General features: G+C 49.6%; 2 protein-coding genes across 3 annotated transcripts in view; one reads left to right on the top strand and one right to left on the bottom strand.

Annotated features, from left to right (window-relative positions):
• Nucleotides 1-836: 836 nt before the first annotated feature.
• Slc5a2 (solute carrier family 5 member 2) lies at nucleotides 837-6958 on the top strand. Its single transcript, NM_022590.2, is given in 14 exon segments — nucleotides 837-961; nucleotides 1489-1560; nucleotides 1638-1742; nucleotides 2463-2627; nucleotides 2884-2989; nucleotides 3674-3754; nucleotides 3895-4124; nucleotides 4452-4587; nucleotides 4824-4931; nucleotides 5062-5212; nucleotides 5330-5498; nucleotides 5574-5789; nucleotides 6284-6413; nucleotides 6499-6958. Coding segments are annotated over 14 exon segments (2013 nt in total). The 5' UTR covers nucleotides 837-841; the 3' UTR covers nucleotides 6723-6958.
• The window catches only part of Rusf1 (RUS family member 1), a 28432-nt gene continuing 9485 nt past the window's right edge, over nucleotides 5924-24870 (bottom strand). Inside the window, exons 3-14 of one of the 2 annotated variants that reach the window (XR_015630644.1) lie at nucleotides 24659-24704; nucleotides 22508-22540; nucleotides 22313-22418; nucleotides 19170-19271; nucleotides 10454-10524; nucleotides 10187-10371; nucleotides 10043-10100; nucleotides 9095-9165; nucleotides 8133-8276; nucleotides 7957-8034; nucleotides 6860-7144; nucleotides 5924-6547 (exon numbers count right to left, since the gene is read on the bottom strand). Coding sequence is in view for 1 of the 2 variants with exons in the window: in NM_001035517.1 (NP_001030594.1) it covers nucleotides 7047-7144; nucleotides 7957-8034; nucleotides 8133-8276; nucleotides 9095-9165; nucleotides 10043-10100; nucleotides 10187-10371; nucleotides 10454-10524; nucleotides 19170-19271; nucleotides 22313-22418; nucleotides 22508-22540; nucleotides 24659-24704 (992 nt within the window). In the remaining variant the exon portion in view is untranslated. 2 annotated transcript variants of the gene reach the window in all.

Here is a 24870-nt window from a genome sequence, read left to right on the forward strand (position 1 = left end):
AAAATAAGAAGGGGCACAAAGTTCCACTCCTAACCAAGAAACGACAGCCACTGGGAGAGAGAAATGGGCTTTCTTCAGTGGATAGATGCTGGGTATATCAACTGCACCCCAAGTCAGGCCACACGCTCAGGCCAACACAAAACATACTCCGTGTTCTGTTTTCTTTTGCTTTGGTCTGTTTTTGTGCTTTTCATTTTTTTTCTTTTGAGAGAGAAAAAGGATATGAAGTTGGTTTGAGAGGGGAGGGGGTCTGGGGAGAAGTTGAGGGAGAGGAAAGAATTTGCCCAAAATATATTGCATGAAAACATTTTAAAAACAAATTTAAAACAATTCTTGGGTTAGAACAAAGAGGAAGTAGAAAGCATTTGGGTCGGGAAGGGCAGGAGAGTGAGGACATGAGATTTGTTCTAGGTTTTGTGTGGTGGAAGTCAGGCATGGCAGGTAAGTCAGGCTGAGGAGCGCGCACTACTTCTTGCTGACTGTCAAGGGGGGTGCTCCATGGAGGACTTGTGAGGAGAGGGGCAACACTGTCAGAGTTGGATTCGGACCCTCCTGAATCAAAGCTAGAGGGTGTATTTTCAGAGAATGCAGGAAGTAACTTTGCCTAGAACACTGGGTATAGGATGGAGCCTAAACCCAGGAAGGGGTGCTCTTGAATTCCCAATGGTCCAGCGCCCCAGGACCAGCCTTCGGCCTTGATAGAACCTGATTCAGCTAAATAAAGCTGGAGAGGGAGGCTGAGACCTGGGGGACTTGTCGGCTCAGTGCTCCTGAGGTAACCATTAATCCTTCCCCAGGAGATTCCAGGCACTAGCCCCTTGAGGGGCAGATGCTGGAGAGAATGGAGGGACACGTAGAGGAAGGCTCTGAACTTGGGGAGCAGAAGGTCCTGATTGATAATCCTGCTGACATTCTGGTCATTGCCGCGTATTTCCTGCTGGTCATTGGTGTTGGCTTGTGGGTAAGAAGTTGCGGGGGCGGGGCGTTGATAGGGAATTGCTTCTGGGGTTTGAGGGTAAAGATTTAGGGAGACCTCAGAGAAGAGTGGGAGAAAGGTGCTTGTATATAATGAGGGAGAAACCTAGATCCAGTAGGCCAGCAAATCTTTGGTTCTTTGTCTTTGTACCTTCTGGATTGTGTAAAAGAGATTGGGGGTATCAATAGGTTTTTCACTGAGCCAAGCATTAGCATTCTAAGAGATGTCTCCCCATTTCCATGACTGCCTTATGGCTGAGCAGTAGCCCACGTTTAAACCCACCAGGAAAGTCAGACTGAATCTAGACATATCTAGGTTCCAGTATTTGCACTAGGGTTAGAGCCTGTGTTGTTCTGGGTGTGGGAGAAGGTTGGGGGTAAGGAGATACACAGTCTGGGGAGTCCAGTGCTGGTTAATCTTCAGCCTGAAACAACGCTGAGGAATGTGTTGAAGAAGCTAATGAAGTCCAAAGATGTGCCCCAATCCCAGTTCCCCCCACTTCTGTTTCCCAGTCTATGTTCAGAACCAATAGAGGCACAGTTGGTGGCTACTTCTTGGCAGGACGGAGCATGGTGTGGTGGCCGGTGAGAGGGGCTGGGGAATGGGATGGGAGGGGCCTTGGGGAGGACAGCCTAGCTCACCCCCATTTCTGGCTACCCAGGTTGGAGCCTCTCTGTTCGCCAGCAACATCGGCAGCGGTCATTTTGTGGGCCTGGCGGGGACTGGTGCAGCAAGTGGCTTGGCCGTGGCTGGATTTGAGTGGAATGTGAGGCCTTCTTTTCTATAGTAATCCACCCCAGTGGAAACTCCTGGAGAGATCTCATCTTGGGGAAGCTCCTGGCATGGGGAATACATTGGAATGGTCCAGTTGGGGGGTGAGGTTGGGCGGGGAGCAAGGATCACTTGCTGGCTTACAAGCAGTAGGGAACAGGCAGTTCCTGCTCCACTCTCTGTATATGGTGGGTCTTGACTTATGCTCTCCACTCTGAAATGGGGCCAGCACCTCATAGATGAAGTGCCTGTCATGACGTTCTTTGATGCTGTAGTCTGTGAGCATCTCTAGGCTGAACTGAAGTTCTTTGCAAAAACAAGGAAACCAAGTGCCAGGACTGGGCTCACTTGGACAGTTGAGATGAGGGTTTGAGTCTTTCTGTAAAAGGCCTCTGAGCAGAGCCTATGAGGATAAAATTCTTGGGTAGGTGGAGGTGAGGAGGCAGCCCTGTCTGCAGATGCTGAAGTCAGTGTGAAGAGTCTGTGCACACAGGTTCATTTGCCATAAAGAACTTGAAAGAGACTAGTTAGAGGTGATGGTCTTTGTAAGCACAAAAAAGGCTCTATAGAGTTAAGGTGCCAATAAGATGTCAAGATTCTTCCCCCTTCCTGTCCAGGGTCCAGGCACTTCCGCTGTCATCTTCTAGGTCCTGGGTGTGAGGATTAGGACAGACTTGCTCAGGATGCTATCCTGGGCTGTCATTTGTTCTCACAGGCGCTCTTTGTGGTGTTGCTCCTCGGCTGGCTCTTCGTGCCTGTGTATCTGACCGCCGGAGTGATTACCATGCCTCAGTACCTCCGCAAGCGCTTCGGTGGGCGCCGTATTCGCCTCTACCTGTCCGTGCTCTCGCTTTTTTTGTACATTTTCACCAAGATCTCGGTGAGCACGTGCAGTGAGCGGGACGGATGCTTAGAAAGATAGAACCATCCAATGAGATCTTCAGAGACCTCTGGAAGGGGCGGGGACAAGGAGAAAAGCAAGAATCAGCATGAGGGGTGGGGCCTCTAAGGCTGTGGACCTGGGAAGCCTAGGTTGTTGAAAAATGAGTGGACTTTTGAGGTGTGGTTTCAGGGCAGGCGTTGGACCTGGGTTGCTGCCTTTGCCTCTGATCTATGGATTTGTTCTTTCCTGAAAGGTGGATATGTTCTCCGGAGCAGTATTCATTCAACAGGCCCTGGGCTGGAACATTTACGCTTCTGTCATCGCACTCTTGGGCATCACCATGATTTATACTGTGACAGGTGGCTGGCTGCACAGGAGTGGCGGGGTGGGAGGGGAGGAGCTTGGTGGTGGTGATAGAGAGCTGGCCTGCAACATAAGCGGGGATCTGTGGTTCTATTGGGAAACAGGAAATGGGAAAGTGGGACAGAGAGATACGCTAGTGTGATATAGTACAAGTAGAATTAAATCTGTGGAAAAGAAATCTACTTTCTTTCAATGTCCTTTGGATTTGGATTGTAAGGTCAGGTACCCAGCTAGAGCTGGGTGAGCCTAATAGTCAGAATGAGGGAAATAATTTAGAAACTCCTGCCCTTCTTGGATGTCTGAAGAGTTGGATTGGTGAGTCTCTAAGATCTTTGCTAAATTCCGTGCAGTTCCCAGGATTCCAGGTCATACATAGAGTGGTGCCAAAGTGGGTTTGGGGGTCTGCTGCAGGATAGGATGTAAGCAAGGGCCAGGCCTTAGAGGAATCACCTCACCCCATAACCTAGTTGAGAAAACAGGCCAAGCAGTGTACTGTGGGAGTCAAGAAAGCATCAGTGAACTCTCAAACTCAGCTCTGCTTCCTAGTGTCCCAGTGCACAAGCCCAATATCATTTTTACAAAATTTGTTCTCTAGAATGGGTACTTTCCTTAGTCTCAAAACACATGGGTGCCAGGGGCCAGCAGCTGTGCTGTCCTCCATTGTCTTGAACTTGTTGCAGGAGGGCTGGCGGCACTGATGTACACAGACACTGTGCAGACCTTCGTCATTCTTGCCGGGGCCTTCATCCTCACTGGTTATGGTATGGGGTTTACCCACTGTGGACAGGGCGTGGCTCTTTCCTGCCGTGGAGCTTTTAATGTAGGGGCTGGAACCTTGCTTGTCTCTGTCATGTGGGCCTTTGTACTTGGGCCAGGTCCCCTGACAACCTTGCCTGCACAGCTTTCCATGAAGTGGGCGGGTACTCAGGTCTCTTCGACAAATACCTGGGAGCAGTGACTTCACTGACGGTGTCCAAGGATCCAGCTGTTGGCAACATCTCCAGCACCTGCTATCAGCCGAGGCCCGACTCCTATCACCTGCTGCGTGACCCTGTGACAGGAGACCTGCCATGGCCTGCGCTGCTTCTGGGGCTTACCATTGTCTCAGGCTGGTACTGGTGCAGTGACCAGGTAGGTCAAGGCGAGGGATGGTGCATGCACATACACCCTGGATACAACTCTCACTGCCCTGTGCTGGTTGCTGGGTGACACCACCCTTTGGAGTTAGGTTGAAGGCAGGGCCTGAACTGATGGATTATGCCAGGGTGGACCTAAAAGAAGTCAGAATCCAGTGGTAGGATCGGAGGATAGTGATGTAGCAGGGGCTCCGGAGAGCTAGAGGTTGGGTATGAATTAGAATGGGGTTAAAGGTTAGTGCTAAGGGGCCATGGAGAGTGGTGGCAAGGCCTGTGGGATGGTACAGGGATGACCCGTTTACTTGGACACCCCTTATCACAGGTAATTGTGCAGCGCTGCCTGGCTGGAAAGAATCTGACTCACATCAAGGCTGGATGCATCCTGTGTGGTTACCTGAAGCTGATGCCCATGTTCCTCATGGTCATGCCAGGCATGATTAGCCGCATTCTTTACCCAGGTAATGTCTGCATCACTCCAGCCTCAACAGTGCTGGGCTACATCCAGAGCCCCCACTCCCACCCCCACTTTTTGTTCAAGGATTCAGGTGCCTGTTGGTTATACCCGCTACTATCCTAAGAGTTCGAAACCTGGTATCTCGGTCTTGCTTCCCACCGGAAGTCCCATCTCTAGGATTCCCGGTTCACACTAGGCTTCAGTGATCCTCCCTTCCACCTTACAGCTTCTGTCTTGCAGATGAGGTGGCCTGTGTGGTACCTGAGGTGTGTAAGCGGGTGTGTGGCACTGAGGTGGGCTGCTCTAACATCGCCTACCCACGGCTTGTTGTGAAGCTCATGCCCAATGGTGAGGGCTGGAAATGGATTGGCCTTGGCCAAGCCTGCAAGGGCTGCCTGTGGGAGGGTTGCCTCTTGCCAACCCTTCACCACCTTGAACACACTGAAGGCCCTGGCCTGAAAGCTCTTGTTGGCCACAGGTCTGCGTGGACTCATGCTGGCAGTCATGCTGGCCGCCCTCATGTCTTCTCTAGCGTCCATCTTTAACAGCAGCAGCACACTCTTCACCATGGATATCTACACACGCCTGCGGCCTCGGGCGGGTGATAGGGAGCTGCTGCTGGTTGGAAGGTGTGGTCTGGGTCCCAACCCCTGCTGTGTAAATGAACCTGAGATGTGGGTGTGTAATGCCAGGAGGGTATTGGGGAAGGTGGGTCCTCCGTAAAACCTGATTGTCTTTAACCACAGGCTTTGGGTGGTGTTCATTGTGGCAGTGTCCGTGGCTTGGCTGCCAGTGGTGCAGGCAGCACAGGGCGGCCAGCTCTTCGATTACATTCAGTCTGTCTCCAGCTACCTGGCGCCTCCAGTGTCCGCTGTCTTTGTGCTGGCACTCTTTGTGCCCCGTGTTAATGAGAAGGTGAGGAGGGCGTGTGCATGTGGACCCTGGGCGAGGCACGGGTCACTTGAGTAGGCAATGCTGTTCCTCCTGCAGGGTGCTTTCTGGGGACTCATTGGGGGCCTGCTGATGGGCCTAGCTCGTCTCATACCCGAGTTCTTCTTTGGCACGGGCAGCTGTGTGCGACCCTCTGCATGCCCAGCCATCTTCTGCCGGGTACACTACCTCTACTTCGCCATCATTCTCTTCTTCTGCTCCGGCTTCCTCACACTCGCAATCTCCCTGTGCACCGCACCCATCCCTCAGAAGCATGTAAGTGCTGGCCTCCAAGGAACCGGGAGACTATACGAACTATATGGGGTAGATGAGCCCTTTCCACCCCGTTAGCCAGTCTGCTTCAAGGAATGCCCACAGAGGCCAGAGGCCAGGAGTTCAGGATGAAGCTGTTTCCAGGGCAAGCACATTTACTTAACTGACATTTTGAGGGAGCAGAGCAAATGACAATGGGAATATGCAGTATCAGAACTTGAGACCAGTCTGAAGAACTACAATTCTGGGTGTAGACATAAAACTTGGGGTGAAACATGGGATTGGGCAGGGGTGAAGGCTTTAATACTAGATGAAGATCTTGGGGTTCAGTGTGAAGGCAAAGACTATCCTGGAAAGAGGAGTCCGAGTGAGCGGAGCCGAGGCATGTGTGCAGGCCAGAAGGGAGGCTGGGGAGAGCAGTGACAAAGCTGTGTGCCAGTGTGGACCTGGGGTGGAGGGCACAACTCCCACCTGGTCCCTTCTCCCTAACTTCCCAGCTCCACCGCCTGGTTTTCAGTCTCCGGCACAGCAAGGAGGAGCGGGAGGATCTGGATGCTGAAGAGTTAGAGGGTCCAGCCCCTCCTCCTGTGCAGAACGGGTGCCAGGAATGTGCAATGGGGATTGAAGGTAAGGCATACCCCGGGAAAGCATCCTGGGAAGCTCAGGGAGCTGACTCCCTTCAGACTAGCTGTGTGCTCCCCATTTCTTCCAGAGGTCCAGTCCCCAGCTCCAGGCCTGCTCCGCCAGTGCTTGCTCTGGTTCTGTGGGATGAGCAAGAGTGGGTCAGGGAGTCCTCCACCCACTACCGAGGAGGTGGCTGCAACCACCAGGCGGCTAGAGGACATCAGTGAGGATCCCAGCTGGGCCCGAGTAGTCAACCTCAATGCCCTGCTCATGATGACTGTGGCTGTGTTCCTCTGGGGCTTTTATGCATAAAGTCAAGTGTGTTGGTTACCATGAGTTGCAACCAGGGCATGTCTGAGCCTCATGAAAAGTGAGGGTGAAGAACTTGTAGTGGATCCCAGAAAAGGGCAAAAATACGGCAGGAAGGAACTGGTTCCCTTCCTCTTTACCTGGGGTCCAGTCCATTTGATTGGTTGTCACTTCCCACAAGATGGTGGCCAATTTGTCATAGATGTTTGCCTATGCAAAAATAAAGCTGCCCTTCTAACATCCTGCTGTGGCTGAAATGTCATTGCTCCAGGCTCCACCCTGGTCTCCGGGCTCCTGTCTTGAGTTCTGGGCTTGGAGCCTGGCTGCTCATAAGACCTTCTTTTCTGGAGACAGGGGCCACGTGGCCCTCCACTCATCCACCTCTAGATGGTGCTTCTCGGTCTTCCAGCCAGCAGCCTGCAGTCCTAGGAAAAGATCACGGGATGAGGCCAGGAAAGAGTCTGAATGTGGGGATGTGTGGCTGGCCTTGGCTACTCTGTGGGTTCTTCTTTTTCCTACCCTTTATCCCCCCAGTTCTAACCCCTATCACTAGATAGGAGAGAAAGAAGGATAGAGGGGAGAGAGAAAGATCCCTGAATCTAATGTCTTTCCTTTTGTTTCTTCTTTGACCATGGCTACTAACAAACCTCAACCAATGCCCCTGAACGACCAACAACCACCCACCCCCACCTTTTGGGGACCTAGCATTTATATACCACCTGAAAAGTTCCCAGAATTTCAAATATCACATAATTGCAGAAACTATTTGCAGCTGGCAAAACTATGGCTCTACTGGAGCATGAGGCAAATCACAGTCAGCTGCTGCCGACAGTCCTAAGCAGCCCCGTGTCCCTATATCTGGGATTAAGACAAAAAACCATATTTTTGTAATATTTATGTTTTTTTTTTTAAGAAACCAAAATCCTAGAATTCTCACTACAGGGATGGTAGTGCCGAGGCACAGGCTGGTGCAGCCTTTCACGCTACTTGGGTTCCTCTGTTGGGATTATCTGTGGCGGAAAATTAAGCTAAATTTTTATTTGTGTAGTGAGAAAGCAGCCATAGCACACGGAAAAGGGTGGAAAGATGCAGATGCTTTAAGTCCGACTTGGTTATAGATTTCTCAACCCCAGTCCTGTAGGTAGGGGGCAGAGACCCAGACAGAAGATCACAGACAACGCAGTTCTTTATTTCCCAGGCAGGACCCAAGGCTGCAGAAGCCAGGAGACGGTGTTACCTTTCAAGAACTTTGGGAACAGTGTGTCCAACACTTGATGGGTCTCCCTGACAAGAATCCAGCTTTCGTTCTTAGGACCTGGTGGGTGTAAGATCAGGAATTCTCACATCCGAGGCAGAACAGATAGCCCACCCTTCCCACCCTGCTGTAATCAGACTAGACCATGACGCTCTTACCAGCCTGAACCCTGTCCCTCAGCTCTGCCAGCTCCCCTGGAAGTGGCCCATCTTCCTGCAGGGCTCCGAGAATCAGCCCATGGGTGGCAGCCCTTAAGACAGTCTCAGGGCCTGCCACTTGGCTCAGAGCAACCTGTACCTGGTCTGAAGAGACCCAAGAGACAAAGATCAGAAAATAACTATTTCTCAAATGCCTTCAACCCATTTTTCTGATTCTCTCGTCTGTCTGAGGCCACTCTTCCCTTCCCAATGTCAACTTCTGTTGTTTCTTCAGCCACACTGAAACGCTCAGTTTTCGAGTGCAATTTCACAGTAGCTCCAAGAGGTGACTTCTTTCACCAGTGAAAATTAATGCCTTTAACACATTACCATCAGCAAATCCTGAGGACTCGTTTCCCTAACAAAGGACTCAGGGTAAGACACTAAGTGATCTACAGAGAAGCCAAGGGCTTCTTACCTGAATATGTTACAATGTACAAAGCCCTTTTTACAAAATCCTTAGAAAAATGCCACAAGTAATAAGGCAACTTCTGTAGCTTCATGGTCTAAATCAGTGGTTTCCATGTAAAGGACCACGCTGTGACCCTTTATAATACAGTTCCTCATGTTGTAATGGTCCCCAGCTATAGTCATTTTCATTGCTACTTCAAAACTATAATTTTGTTACTGCAATGAATCATACTGTGAATACCTGATATGCAGGATATCTGATGTGTGACTCCTGTGAAAGGTCATTCAACCCCCAAAGGGGTTGCTACCCACAGGTTGGAAACCACTGTTATAGAGGGATACAGTGAATTCATTAGGGCATGACGCTATTCATGCACTCGTGACTCAAATGAGTGCATCAAAAGTTTGGTCTAGAGCACTCTCCAGGGCTCTAGGCAGCCTCCAAACTGTTCAGGGAGTGGAGGCCTGGAGTCAGAGGAATGAAGAAGGCTGGGAGAATGTAGCACACTCACTTTGTGACTGGTTCCAGCAAAGGAGGTATGGTTCTTGATGGCCCTCAACCAGCTGCTTCAGCTCAGAGACACTGAGGGAGAGAAGGGTGCACTGGGACAGGGAAAGCAAGGCAGCAGAACCCACTTGGTCAAACTGTTGGCTGTAACCACCCATTTGCCATTGGCTTCTGCTTGCTACCCATTTTTGTCAACTTGACACAACTTAGGAGTCACCAGAGAAGGGGACCTCAACCGAAGAACTGCCTTGACCAGACTGGGCCTATGGCTGTGTCTGTGAGAGACTGTTTGACTGATGATTCACTGGGTGACACTCCCTTCCGCAGGCAGGCCAGGGTGGCATAGGAAAGGCAGCTGAGCATGAGCAAGTGAGCCCCTTAACAGCATGGCTTCTGTCTCAGTTCCTGCCCTGACTTCCTTGATGATTGAGTGTGACCTAGAACTGTAAGCCAAAGAAACCCCTTTCTCCCTGAGTTGTTCTTGGTCATAGTGTTTATGACAACACTATACCAAGTATAAAAATGGCATTTAGAGCTTTTTATCCTGTCTTCCAACTTATACACTTCCTGCCCCCTCTTACACAATGAATGCCCCATGAGCCTTAGAGGGGACGATGTGAATAACTTGATTCAGGATGGGCCACATCCTTCATCCATGCTGTGCATCTCGGGTGGTCAGTCCTGAGTCTCTGCATCACTGCCATGCTCTGTAAGGAGGCTGAGGGCCGCTTTGCCTTTGTTATACAGGGGTATTTAGAAGGCAGTTTGCTGCTATATCTATTCTGTTCTATTTCCTGCTTCCTTCAAGACTGCTCGCTGATCACTAATGCTGTATGATGGCAATAAGAAACCTAGAACAGATCATATAGTGAAACGACCAAAAGTCAGCGTGTAACTGAAAACAGGAGCTTATGTGGGAATTGTGAGAAGCAGAAGACACTGGACCACTCACCTGGAGACCAAGTGGTGTAAGGGAACACCCAGGGACAGAGACAGGGATGGCCAGAAACCTGTTGGAAGCGGAGTCAGGATGCTCAGGCAGAGGGGGAAGGAAGGCTGGGAAACCCAGGAACCAGACACCAAAGGGTTGGGTCACCTGTCCACAATGGCTCCATCTGATTGGCTGAAGCAGGCTCAAGTACCTCTCCCCTCTGAAGGAAGTGCTTTAGGACCAGCTGGAGGCGGCTTTCATTCAAGGTCTCTAGGACGAGGGCTCGGACTGCCCGGTAGTTGGCATAGATGTGGAGAGCAGTGAGCAAGATGAAACAGCCAAAGCTGAGGCTGGGGCCAGAGAGGAAGGTAGCCAATGTATACAGGAAGGGGCTGAGCTGGGCATCTGCGCCATAGCTCACTCCTGCCTTACCTTAGGCAATCTGATACCAGAGGAAGCATCAAAAGGCTGACCAGAAGCCCTGCTAGGTTCACCACTGTCTCCTGGAAAAGAGCGGAGAAGCAGAGTATTAGAGGGCTTCCCAGCCAGCCGGGGAAAATGGCCTCCCATGCTTTTCATTATAACCCTTAGGGCTTCAAAAACCACCCAGGGCTCCCTGCCCCATGGGAGTGCCAACTACACTTTTAATGTTTTAATAGTGAGCTGCTATTTAAAAGATGCTGGGAATTTCTCCGCTCAGTAGGCACAATGCTCTTAGAATGCCCTTGGGACATGCTACTTTCCTATAGTTGCTGGAAAAGGTGGGTCCCTTCTTGTTTGGCATCCAAAACTGGCAAACAAGGAACCCCAGGAAGACAAGGAGCAGGCCTGCCTTGACCCTTTGCTTGTGGACCAATGTAACCAGAGCCAGAATGAAGACATTCCAGGGAAAGGAACCCTGCTGCTGCCACCCCAGTACATCATTCAAGAGAACCAACTGGGGTTCCTAGATCAGGATTCTGGGGAACGCTGGTCTTGGCATGGAGGGACCTGAGGCTCATGAGATCTTTTTGCTCCGAGCCTTCCTTGGAAGGAGAAAGGGCCGAGGGACCAAAGCCTGCATGTGAAGTGGTCAGCTAGGGGTGGAGGCAGCCAGAGGCTCAGGAGCAGGAAGCCTGCGTTATAGGTAAGGTCAGTCAAGTAGCCATGTGAAGTTGCAACATGTGAGTGAGGAACCGAGCAAAGCTGCCTCAAGACCAACGTAAAAGGAGCCAAGTTTCCAGGGTGATGGGTGGGGTCCTTCTTCACCTTGGCATTTTCATACCAGCCAGAGAAATACAAAGCTGGGGGTGTGGGGCATGTGTGGGGTGAGTGTGGGGCGAGTGTGGGGCGAGTGTGGGGTGAGTGTGGGGCGAGTGTGGGGTGTGGGGTGTGTGTGGGGTGTGGGGTGTGGGGCGAGTGTGGGGTGAGTGTGGGGCAAGTGTGGGGCATGTGTGGGGCGAGTGTGGGGCGAGTGTGGGGCATGTGTGGGGCGAGTGTGGGGTGTGGGGCGAGTGTGGGGTGTGGGGTGAGTGTGGGGCGAGTGTGGGGTGTGGGGTGAGTGTGGGGCGAGTGTGGGGCATGTGTGGGGTGTGTGTGGGGTGTGGGGCATGTGTGGGGTGTGTGTGGGGTGTGGGGTGTGGGGTGAGTGTGGGGCGAGTGTGGGGTGTGGGGCACGTGTGGGGCGAGTGTGGGGTGTGGGGCGAGTGTGGGGTGAGTGTGGGGCGAGTGTGGGGCGAGTGTGGGGCGAGTGTGGGGTGTGGGGTGTGTGTGGGGTGTGGGGTGTGGGGTGAGTGTGGGGCGAGTGTGGGGTGTGGGGTGTGTGTGGGGTGTGGGGTGTGGGGCATGTGTGGGGCGAGTGTGGGGCGAGTGTGGGGCGAGTGTGGGGCGAGTGTGGGGTGTGGGGTGTGTGTGGGGTGTGGGGTGTGGGGCATGTGTGGGGCGAGTGTGGGGCGAGTGTGGGGCGAGTGTGGGGTGTGGGGTTTGTGTGGGGTGAGTGTGGGGCGAGTGTGGGGCGAGTGTGGGGCGAGTGTGGGGCGAGTGTGGGGTGTGGGGTGTGTGTGGGGTGTGGGGTGAGTGTGGGGCGAGTGTGGGGTGAGTGTGGGGCGAGTGTGGGGTGTGTGTGGGGTATGGGGTGTGGGGTGAGTGTGGGGCGAGTGTGGGGTGTGGGGCGAGTGTGGGGCAAGTGTGGGGTGTGGGGTGTGGGGCGTGTGTGTTTGTAAAAGAGCACGCAGCTTGGCTGGGTGCCTTGTGGACTCTCTCCTCAGCTCACTAGCCCACTTCCATTCCTGGTGGATTTTTACCCTTTTTAAATAATCTATTTCCATTCCACGCCTAACTTAAAAGATAAACTGCTTCTGTGTCTTCCCTCCTGAAGGCCGCTGAGAGTTTTCACTTAACTTGCACTGTGCTTTTCTCCTCAACTCTAATAACGTTATCCTCGAGCTTCCTTCTCAGGCTGTTTCTGAACTCTTTCACCAATGAGGCTGAGAACCCTAACAGGAACCTTAGGTTCTCCTGCACCCGTCAGAACCAGGGAGGGTTCCCATGGAGACGGAGACAGCACTGAAGACTCAGCTACCTGCTGTTCCAGATTCCCTCCGAAACATCTGTCTCCAGGCTTTATCCTCTCTCCACCTCAGGCCCTGAGGCCCAGCACCCAGAGCCTTGTGTGTCCACAAACATGGCAGAGCTATAAGGGTTTGGAGGGCTGTGAGGCAGAGCCTACTCTGAGGACACAGAGCCCAAATGAGGGCAATGAGGGCAGAACCAGCACCTGCTTCCTAGTGGGCCGGCTTTCCAAAGTGGGGGATGGGCTACAGAATATGTGAAGGTAACAGTGATCAACGAATCATGTAGGCGTCATCCTCAGGGTCCCTGTGACCCTGGCAGTCCTCTCTATCAGGGTCCTCGGTGACACAGACGGTCCTCCCTGCCAGCATTCATTTTCACTTCCCAGTCTTCTCTACATTCTTTTTGTCCTCCTCATCCTTTAACATGTCTAGACCACCTCCCACCGAGAGAAGCAGCTTGTGCAGAGGCTGCTGTGAGCTGTGTGTCTAATCCCAAGGGTTCAGGCGGGTGGGGCCCAGGCAGGTGAGTTTTACAGGATGATGGAACCACAAAAGCATTGCTGAGGCTTTAAATCAAGATCAACTCTTTTAAAGACTTCACTTAAACAAAATGTCGTCTGTATATTCCTGATAATTCTGGTATTGTCTCTTGCTTTATAAGATCTACAAAATCAGATTGAGCCCATGCCAAATACTGCCATCTCACTGGTAAACAGGTTTAGAACTGGATCTCCAGATTTGGGGGCGGGGGCAGAAATAGGTTGTACTTATTATAATCTTGATAGTGATAGACACTGTGTATTTAACTTGTTTTAACTTTATGTCCTGTTTATAACCAATTCACATTCTTATGGTCCTATGAAGATTTTTAACTCCATCTTCCTGGGTCTCTTTGATCATGCTCCGTGGCCTGAAAGTTTACAAGAGTGGGAACCCCAAACTCTACTTTATGCAGTGCATATTCCCCCAATTTCTCTTCCTTTCATTCTCCTGAGTCTGTAACCAGGTGCTCCTTTAAGGAGAGGGGCAATGCTTCCTCCTTAATAACATGTATTATTAAGTATTATGTCTTCCGGGTGTCCCCCCACCACATGTAAAGTGAAAGCCAACAGAGACCCTTGCAGGATCTTACTGCCTCCAGTTTGAATGTTAGTGCCTGCAGGTGCTTACCAGCTCACATTTCCCCTCTCTACAGGGACAATTCTTCTTGGGGACAAGGGTTTATAGTCTGGGGTTCTACTGCAGCGGACTCAAGGACTAAAGAATGGCTGGCACAAGGCAAGGGTAACTCCAGAGCCGGGCAGTTAAACTGTGCTTTGTGGGAGCTGAGCCCATGCTGCCCAGCAGACTAAAGTCTGCAGCTGAGGTGACTCTGGGTTTCTACAGTTCACCTCTCAGATGTCTTTTCCATAGCCGGAAAACATTTATCCCCAAGTGAAATATCCTAGAGGTAAAATCCAAACAGAACACACTGCACCCCTGTACTTTAGCCTGCACAGGGATTTAAAACCAAGAGCTCTGAGCCCATTTGGTCTTCCGTTCTTCATTTCTGTTTACTTTTTAGCCTGTCTTAGGATAGAGACCGTATTCAACTTCAGCACAGAAGACACTTCCCAGACACTAGCAGCAGGGATCTGCACCAGGTAGTCTGGAATGAGAGGGAGGGAGAGGTCTGGGGGAGGGGAGCACGAAACAGGGTCTCTAATTCCTATGGGGCTATACTTGCGGGGTTATCTCGGAGGGTGTTTGGGTAGCTAAAGACTGGAAGGTTGGCCTTGGGCCCAGAGTGGCATCAGGGGACATTTACTTCAGAGGCTCTTGTGTGCCAGGGCTCCCACGAGGTTTTGGTTTATCCACATCTGTCTCGTGTTATAATGCACTGAGCAGTCTGGCTCCTTTATCTGCATGTACTTTGCACACACACTCTCTCCAGTCACTGCATCTTCAAAAATCCGCCATCCCTGACTTGCACTGGGCCTCCTGCATCCCATCTCTGAAAACTAGCATGCGCATCCCTGACCATGGTAACGATCACATGTAGACGGCTTCCATCCAAATGTACTCCTAACGCATCCAGGTAGACAGAACAGAAGAGCAGTCTGGCCTGAGCTGGTTTGGGGTGCATGTGCAGTAGGGCAAATTGTCTCCTTTAGTAACCTTTTAGGGAGAACCTCCTATTTACCATACAATGTCTATGTAATTGTGTATGCATATGACTAAAGTTGGAAGCATTATGAGAAGGGATACACATGGTAGAGAAATAATTAATCCATTAATCAAAATACTGAACAACCCAAACTATTTCTGTTAGTAACCAGCTCCTTCCCTTAGGCCCCTTGAGTGAGCATTTTCAGTCATGTGCTGGCTGTCAATCATGACAGTGTACCTTGTTTTAATCTGGATGACGGCTTAGCTCTAGATAAAATCACCCTGCTCCCTGTGCACATCTGCGTGAGCCTTTGTTTCCAGTTCTTGGGCTAAGAAGCCAAGGACCTGGAAACACCCAGCCCAGACCCCAACCGCCAGTAACACCAGTCCTTCCTCTGTCCTTACACCTGCTCTATGACATGCTAGGACACAGCCCCTAAAACACAAAGAAAGAGATACTAGTATTTTACTGGACTCTCTGGACTCAGTATAAGCTAGGTAAATGAAAACTCAGGCCAAAAGATAAATCTTAAACTTAACTGCCTTCCTCTAGCTAGATTTACTCTGCAGAGGTCAAGGGCAATGGTCTGCAGTCCTACAGGGCATGCAGGAGTGAAGTCTCCATTTACTCAGTGCCTGTGGCACTTCTGGCAAGGGAAGTGCCTGGACCTCAGGAGCGGCTACTCCTCCCGATCCTTTTCAATCACGTGCCCTCAACAAAAAAGCTACAAAGTGTCCCTGGAGAGTCCCCAGACAGCAGTGGGCTACACAGACAGCAGGCAGCCCAGCAGATTCCTCAAGAGCCAGACAGGGGAACTTCTGAACACTTGGTTGTAAGAGTGTCACATGCGTTCCCAACTGACGGGATCTCTAAGTATGGTATTCTACACTGGAACAATAAGTAATGGAACTCAGTAAGTCCCTAAAATTTCCTAGAATAAGTAACAGGGACCACTCAGATTTTTTTCTTTCATGTATTTTGTTCTATGTATTTAAAATAATTGTGTATGTGTGTATATATACGTATATAAAAACATGTTGTTATTAAAAATTTCACAAATAAATAAAAGTCCTACACTAGAAATTTAAATTTACTTTTTATGTCTTGGCATACCTTAAGCTGTGTGCAAGAATATATTAAAAGGCCTTATGTGTGTGTATAAATTAAGGCTCTCACTTGCTTTCTTAAAACCTTTTAAAATGGTATCTTTGGGTCTATAAGTTACTTCCTAAAATCTTAAATGTTATTTTTTATATAAAGCAACAATACCATTTACAATATAGGTTACCTTGCTCTGTATATAATCAAGAAGGCTATATTCGTAAATCCTCGGATATTAAAGAATACCTTACATTTCTAAACCTCTATTTTACCTCAGAACTATGTCATTACAAAGCAGGACCTGTTTTCAGTCCACCTCTGCTTTCCGTTACAGACGGGCTTTTTGAGGTTCTTATTTTGTCCAGTTTAAAGAAAGTCATGCAATGGTCAGGCTGTGGTGCTGCCCAGTGAGCTCCGGGTCAGGACACACTCTGGTTAAGATCAAAGGTCTCCAACTTTATACTCGAATCATATCCGCTGTAAAAACGTAGATTGGAATAAGGATTGCTAATGCTATTATAATGTGATCTAGTTAATAGTCTAACCTAAGATGGTCCCATGGACAACCTAGCATTATGTTTACATACGACCATGTTTCTTATATGCCTGCATTATTACTGTGTTCACAGAAGCAGAGTGTCTCAGAAGGAAATGGTCTGATCAGTTAAAACAGCCCAGTTTAACCACAATTCTTTTCAATTCATACTGTAGTAAAGTTTACAATGAAAAGGGAATCAAATAAACAGTCTGAGCCCAGACATTGCTGCTGAGTTGTCTCAGCTCTGACCTGGAAGTGCTTTAAACATTCTATGCTCGGAAAATAATCTGGCTGCTAGGGGGTGATGAGTCCCCTCGTCAGAGGGGTGATCCTCTAGGCTCTGCTATTAATAAAATCTAAAAATTGGGACAATGATTTAGCCCTGTGCCTTTAGCTTTTCCCAAGCACTTAATGTACTTTAAAAAAAGAGAAGATTTTGTTTTATCAAAGTAAGCGTCTAGTTTCTATAAAATGTGACAGGCTTCTAATTAAAGAACTGACTCTTAAGTCAGGTTCATTGAAAAAAAAACCTGTCTGTTAAGCTTCTCTGATATATCCACCAATGTATTATAAATCTGTCTTGATGTATGTCTTTCTTTATTCTGTAAAACTATAAAAATGTCATGAAATCGTTCCCATGTTGGAACACGGAATTAAGAGCAACCTAATTCTGTACTTCTCCGCAATGGGGACTCAAAATAAACTCCAGAACAAACTGTCTCCCGTTTCCTCTAAGATGACAGCTATGGCTTTGTGTCTGCCCTTCCTCACCCTGGGGTCATCTAACACAGTATATGTGAAACAAAGCCTGCCAGGGAGGCACAGGCAAGACAGGACTGTAATGACCCTGAACTACCCACTGCATGGCTGGATGCCTTTTGGACTCTATTAACTTACTAGCCACTTCTATTCTTAGGAGTGCTTTTGTCTCTCTTAATAAGCCGTTTCTATTCCATATTAAAGGGTATTAACCTTTTCTCCATCCCTCCTCCCGGAGGCCACTGGGATTTCCACCTAACCTGTGCTATGTATTTCTCTTATCTCTTAAACTAATTATTCCTGCGAGTCCTTCTGAGTGTTATATCTCAGGCAGTCCATATGGTCAGAAAGGAGTGAAAGCTGGGTTATAGAAGGATTTCTGGTGTTAGGGGAAAAAAAGCCAGCATTTCTCAGGACCTTGTGAAACAGGGTTTCTGTCCTCAAAAGGAATCACTTCCCTTGCCTCGGGCAGAAGTCCCTACTCACAAGTATTTATTATACATTTCCAAGCCCCCTCACTAGCATGCTGGCCCCACACTAACATGCTGGCCCCCTCACTAGCATGCTGGCCCCCACACTAGCATGCTGGCCCCCTCACTAGCATGCTGGCCCCCACACTAGCATGCTGGCCCCCACACTAGCATGCTGGCCCCACACTAGCATGCTGGCCCCACACTAGCATGCTGGCCCCACACTAGCATGCTGGCCCCCTCACTAGTATGCTGGCCCTACACTAGCATGCTGGCCCCCTCACTAGCATGCTGGCCCCCTCACTAGCATGCTGGCCCCCTCACTAGCATGCTGGACCCACACTAGCATGCTGGCCCCACACTAGCATGCTGGCCCCTTTTATACCCCCACCCTCCCCACTCTTGCTATTCCATCACTCCTGCTATCTTGCTATTCTCAGTCTCTTGCTCTCTCTACTACTCTTTCCTGCTCTCTTGGCTCTCTCTAGATAGCCCTGGCCATGTCCAGTCTGCTCCTTCTCTCTGTTTTTTCTCTCTAATCTACACTAAAATCGTTTCCCGAATAATAAAGTGATAATTTTAGTAGTTTCCTCCCTGTGCCCCTTTGCATACTGAGTCAGTTTCTAAATCATTTTATTAATGAGACTAAGAACCCCCAAAGGAAACCTCACTTTCCCTACAGAAAGCCGAGGCCAGCTATGGGAATGAGCACATGGTCTGAATAACCCCCATGATGCACTTCTGCCTTACTGAGTTAGCTACAGAAATGAAGACTGGGAGCTGGGAGATGCTGGAGAGAAGGGCCTGGATTTCACCGAGAGGAAGGACTTGCTTGAGGGTATCTAGATAGACTTGGGGCCTTTCTGCCCTTTAGTTCCTTATCTGTGAAATGGTCACAAGGGGTACATTAACACTGGAAAGACTGAATGAGTTCAGGGGGAGGACACACTTAACATGTAATGAATGCTTTAAAAATATTAGTTTATGAGTACAGTGTGAGACAAGGCTAGAACAGGACTGGATAGAGCGGGTTCCAAAACTGATCCAGGGTCACCAACTACAAGGAGTAAACAAGTAAACAACAGTAAAATCAGCACGTCACAATTCTGGGACCTGTCCAGGCCTTACTTTCCTCAACAGTGACACCAGGAGCATAAAAATGTTGACTTTACAGGGTGTGAATTAAATAAACAAACACAGAGATCACTTAGCTCAGAGCTCTGGGCCAAAACCTAAGACCTGTGGAGCCCAGTCTCAGGGCTATCCCTCCCGGCCCGATTCTGCTCAGACCCCCTCACTGAGAAGGGGGTGCTGGGCTAGAGGACCTTCCCACTCAGTGGAGGCCTCTGGCTGGCTTCCTAAGTGCCTCACTTGCCAAAAGTGACCAGGACATTCAGCTTCCACAGTGCGGATATGGCTGACCCCACCGAGTGACCGCAGGGCCACTTACGTTCTCCCTGTATGCTCCCTACTTATCTCCTTCCTGGGGACACTCAGAGGCCTCTTTCTGAACCTCTAAACCGTGGCTGGTCCTGGACGCGTCCCGGCCTCACACGGTCTCGCTGTGTTTGACACTCACCTGGCTGCTGTCCTTGGCTGACACATCTGCCATGTTGTTTCTTCGGGCCTGGTGCATGGTCAGTGCAGCTCGAGTGGCCCCGCCAGCCACACCAACAATGCACTGGGAGGGAAAGAGGAGAGTGAAGGTCAGAGCCGTACGTGCTGTGAAAACACAGGCTGTCCTGTGGGTGAGCACGTAGATACCTCACACCAGCCAGAGAAGAGCAGGTCTCTGGTGACGCCTCCCCTCCGGCAAACACTCAGTGCAGTCCTTGGCTTTTAGCTCTGACTCCCCAGTCTTTAGGCATATGTCGCCCATGTCGTCCCAAGAGAAAAGGGAAGTCTTGCCAGCTATTACTACCCTGTGGCCTGATGGTAGGGAATCCCAACTTCCTTTCCCCGAAGAACTTCTTGTCCTCTTTGAATCAGGGTCTTGCTGTGTAACCTAGGCAGTCCTAGAACTTGTGATAGTCCTAACTCAGACTCCAGGATGCTAACCACAGGGTGTGCCCTGCAGAGATCTTTTTAAAGCTGTACCTCCCATCTCCTTGACCTGCTTTGGCTGCCCCCTCTCCCTGACTGGTCGATTAGGCCTGTCTGGTCTTTGACTTCATGCTTACACTCTACCTCCTTAGACGTTTTCTTCTTCCTGCTCCAGCTTTGCTCCACTGGGCACTCCAGGAGGATTCACACTTAGTCCAGTGGCCCTAGTACTTACATCTCCCCTGAGATCTCTAGATAGCAACTAGAGTCACTGATAACGTTGCTCATCAAGTCTCTTGTAGACAACAGAACAATATGTTGTGATAAAAATCTGACAGTTTTTTGATGAAGCTTAAGTTAGCTATAAAGGTGGAGGAACTAATTTATTTAAAATCAGGAGAAAAGTACTGTGAGGCTCAAGTGACTGGCAGGGAACAGCCTGGCTCCAAATAGAAAACTGAAGCCTTTAAGGTTTTCACAGAGCAATGGATCAGATAAGTAACCTAATTTGATTTCTACATTTACTATTTTTTAATTAAAAGATGTGTGTGCGCACGTGCGTGCACGTGTGCACACTGCACACAGGGAAGTCAGAGGAGAATCTGTAGGGACCCCTGCTCTCCTGCCTTGTTGATCCCAGAAACTGAACTCAGGTTGGCAGGCTTGGTGCCAGCACGCTGCTGGCCCACTGCCTATAGAGAAATTTTAATTCAGAACAAGGCTGCTCTGGCAAGAGATCACATCCAAAGACCTTCTAGGTCTGTGTGATCCAGCTGGAATACAGATACACTTTTAATCCCAGGAGACAGAGGAAAGCAGATCTCTGAGTTCAAATCCAGCCTGGTACAGAGCAAGTTTCAGATAAAGAAAATCTTAGGTACAGACATGGTGACGCACACCTTTAATCCCAGACAGTGAAGGTAGAGTTTAGCTTGTAGAAGGAAGCACTGAGAGCAATGTCTAATTGAGAGGCAGACAAAGTGACAGGTCAGAGAAAGAATCGACAGAATAGGATATGGCCAACTCTCATGAGGAGAGAGAGGAAAGGGAAGTTACTCAAGGGAGCAGTGCAGAGAGAGAGAGGAGGAAGAGGAGAGGGTAGGGGAGAGGAGGGGAGGAGAGGCAGTTTGAACAGGAGAGTTTTACAGAGATGGGTTGAAAGAGAACAAGCAAGAGATTGAGAAGGAGCTAGATTGGAAGATTGCTAGAGTTAGTTTAAGGCCAAGCAGAGCAAGCCAGAGGCTGAGAGAGAAGCCAGACTGAATCAGTCAGCTTGGAGAGGAGTTGAGGAGTTTGAGCCAGACAGTCAGGGTTCAGAAAGAACTAGAAAGGGCGATTGTATTCAGCAGTAAGTCTCAGAGGCTGAAACTTCTAAGCCTGGATATGACTGCATGGAGGCTAGGAGCTTCCAGAACTAGTCTAGGTCAGCAGACTGTGTCAGTGAGCCTCGGACAGGACAATTACCACAAGAGAATAACAGTTCCCTTTACATCTGACTTTCAAGAGAGCACTGGGCTGTGCTAAGGATGACAGTGACTGCCTGGGAAAGAACTTGCCCAGCAGAGGGGCTGCCAGGGAGGGAGGGAGATGAATGCTGGCGAACAGGAAAAAAACTGTGAAGATCTGAGCAGAAGGTGACGCTGAGGTGAGGAGGTAAGGATGACAGCCAGCTTCTGGCTGTTGTAGCTGTAGATGGAGTGCTGGTCAGACTGCACTCTGCCACGAGGGATCTTAAGGGGAAAGACTGTGCCGTGCTCTAGGACAGTATTTAACAGACACTGGTCTCAGGAGCAGAGTTAGCTGCAGAATTTGGAAGACATGCAGAAGTCACAATCCCTGGTGCAGGCACGGCAGTGTTTTCTCTCCGTGGTTTCGTATTTGATAATAAAAGCAGGGATGGAAGTTAAGGTGTGCAGCATTTACTGCCAGTCCCTCAACAAAAAGACTGCTTTACCTCAAATGCCAACTGTGCTCACGGCAAAATATTGCTTGGGTGCAGTGTAAGAGAGAGGCCTTTGAGATGGCTCCAGTACTCAGTCTTGGAGCTCTACCATGTTCTGCACATCTCACTGTAGTGGGTGTTTTTTTGTTTTTTTCTGACCTTGCTAGGCCTGTTTCCTCAACCAAAGGCACTGTGAGGGCAAGTGAACCCCACCACAGAGGGAAAGCTTGCATCTGCTTCAGCAGTGATCTGTGGTATTGCTGTGTGTGATTTCTTGGCCCTAGAATCATAAACTCCTCTCCTTCTTCAGGACTTAGCCTCAGGTAGGATCTTTCTACATCCTAAGACCAGTCCCCACCTGGTACCCTCAGATCTGTAACCCCATAGATCTGTGTGTAATTATGTGTCATTTCCTTTAAAGATGGGGGAGCCCGTGGCCAGTGTCATCCATGCAGTAGGCACTAAAAAGGTGTTTTACTGAAGAGTAAGAAGTGGTGGAAGCTAGCCTGATCCTGGGGTTGGGTCTCCCTTCATCTCTCAGCAGTATGTGCTCCAACATGGCCCTGCACAGGCTGGCTGAGGTACGACGACTATCTGGTCAAAGGAGTGTCTGAGTAGAAACATGTTCTTTGTCCCCCTTTCAGAACTTCCTCCAGTACAGGGCCTCGGTAAGCCACATGCAGCATGGTGAAGGATGGTGTCTCAGGTCCCATCAGAAGTGTCCCAGAGGTGGGTACCTTGGCTAGGTTGCTGGTACTGACAGTCATGGTGAAAAAGATTGGGTACATGGGAGCCATAATCTCTAGGAACATGGCTGTATCATTGAGGATGTCAGCGAAGAGCCTATGGGAAGGACCAGAGGTCAGAGGTCACAAACAAGAGACTTACAACAGCAGATTCTCCCCCACCTTTGCTCCCCCATCCCTTCTCACCTCCACTGCTTTGCATTGCAATCCAATTTGCTCCTGTTGGGGATGAGAGGTTGAAATTTACAACAAAGAAACTGCTGTGGGCTGTAATGGAGTCATCTTAGGTCACAGTGAGGTCTAAAGGGCTCAGGTAGGAACATAGGAAAAGGCCCCTGGCCAGCTCCAGTCTGCCTGAGGGCAAGGCTCTGGCAGCCCTTTCTCTGTTTCCATACTCCCTCTGCCTTGCTAAACTGTTAGATTCTATTCCTAAAGCTAGCCACCAACGCCCATTCCCTTATTTGGCCACCTCCTCCCTCTGAGACTGACTGCCAAGAACCAGCTGCCAGAGTACTGAAGTCCACATTCCAAAGCCCCCTTTGCTCACCTAGTTAAGATGCCCAATGACAATTAAACACCACATCCTAACCATGGGATTTCCCCTTGTACCTTTATAAACCGACATTTTCCTACAGCCTATGTCTATCTCCTCTCTATCCAGAGGCAGTCCTTTGTCTTCCAGGATAAATACCCTTTCTCTCTAGTCCTCTATATCCTGTCTTTGTCTCTTGTTCCCTGCCTTTTGTCCCCATGGGACAAATAAATCTTAGTGCATTGGTCTTGGAGGTCCAGAGCAGAAACAGTTCCTTATACTTTCTTGTCACTTTTTTGAGGTCAGGAATCCTCTAGATGCTCTTCACTACCCCAGAAACCAGGCCACACCCTCCTGTAGCTCCCCATAACAGCCGGTAAGAAAGGCCTCAGAGCCCCTCCCAACTCAGCTGCAAGATAAGTTCACACCCGATCTAGAGAAGGCTCCATTTCCCTTAGACTAGGAGGAACATGATGTGGAACTTGCCGACAGGCCTCTGAAAAATCGAGGGAAATCAGATCGCTGTTTGGGAGACTTGAGGTTTTTCTGTTCGGCCTCCCCTTGTTACACTGCACACGGCTGTCACCTCTCCTCACCTCACTCCTCCCCAGGTTTGAGGGGAAGGCCTGCTCCCTTCAGTTGGAGTCCCACCACGCTGTCCTTGGCAGGGTGTTATAGCCTTCCTAATTGGTCTCCTACTGCAAGGTAGGAAACTCTCATGATGAAGCTCTCCTGAAAGGTAATTTTGTATCTGCCTCTCTGACCTGTGTTTTGTTCCAACATTCACAGCCACCTGCAATAAGATCCTCAGCTGGGAGGGTCTTCAGTGAGTGTGGGAGGGTCTTCAGTGAGTGTGGGAGGGTCTTCAGAGAGTGTGGGAAGGTCTTCAGTGAACGCTGGGGATCTCCCCTTAGGGCTCTAAGGAAAAATTCTGTCTATTGATGGTTCTCCCACTCTCTGGGCAACCTTTGAAGAGGCTATTCCTGAATCGTTCTCCTTTTCTCTTTGCTTCTTCAAAGGTAACTAGGTCAAAGTCCATTTTGGGACTGTTTAATATCTAATTTAATATAATTGCAGTCATACAGAACAATGGGTAGGTGGGAAGAAGAGCAAGAGAAATGCTGGGCTCTAATACCCAGGCCTAGGGTATTCTGTTCTACAGCACTGCAGGTGGCTACCCCATCTCCATTCTACAGAATCAGTTAAACTCTGGCCCATGCATAAGCACCTAAAGGCAATTTCTCTAAGACCTCAGTGTTAGGAGGGGCTGCAGTGCAGTGCAGCCCAGAACCTGCACCATTAGCTCCAGACTGCCCTCTGAGTCTTTCAGGAGAGGGAGCCCTTCTAGGCAGGGCACACTGAACATGCACGGTGGAGTTGCTGAATACACGGGCACTCTTCACACCTAACCAGCCTGACCTACAGGAAGAGAGGCTTCAGTCCCACCCCAACAACTACTGAGTAAGAACTGAGAAAATAACTTCCCTCTTCTAGGTGTATTTCACATCTTGAAAAGTATCTTTGTCATCTCCCTCTGGATTTGACAGTTTGGGGGACTGAACCCAGGGTCTTCCCCATGGCGGGTTGGACGCTCCACCTGGGCTATATTCCCAGACTTGGGAAATGCTCAACTGTACTTAGGAAGCTTATGGGGACTAAGGTTAACAATGCAAGTGGGGTGTGAAATGTTAAACACTTTCCATAACTTTTTCATTGAACCTTTTCTAGCACGTAAAGGCTCATACCCCACTAAATGCCACTGGGAAGCACTAGGATCAGTTAACTGGGAGGAGAAGCAAACTCACCCCTTCCACCAGGCAAAGATGATGCGGCCCAACATGCCGGTTGAATCTGGGAATGGAAAGAAGGCATCCATAAGGGCGAGAAAGGAAGTCAGGAGCTTCAGAGCAGGGCAAACGCCGGCACTGAACCAGCTGATTCACTTCATGCTGCACTTGGGAAAACAGCTGGTGTGATGAATTCTAGACAGATTTAATACTGAGGGGTACGCTGAGGT

This window comes from Rattus norvegicus, chromosome 1, assembly GCF_021556685.1.
Source record: "Rattus norvegicus strain SHRSP/BbbUtx chromosome 1, alternate assembly SHRSP_T2T, whole genome shotgun sequence".
Lineage (NCBI taxonomy): Eukaryota > Metazoa > Chordata > Mammalia > Rodentia > Muridae > Rattus > Rattus norvegicus.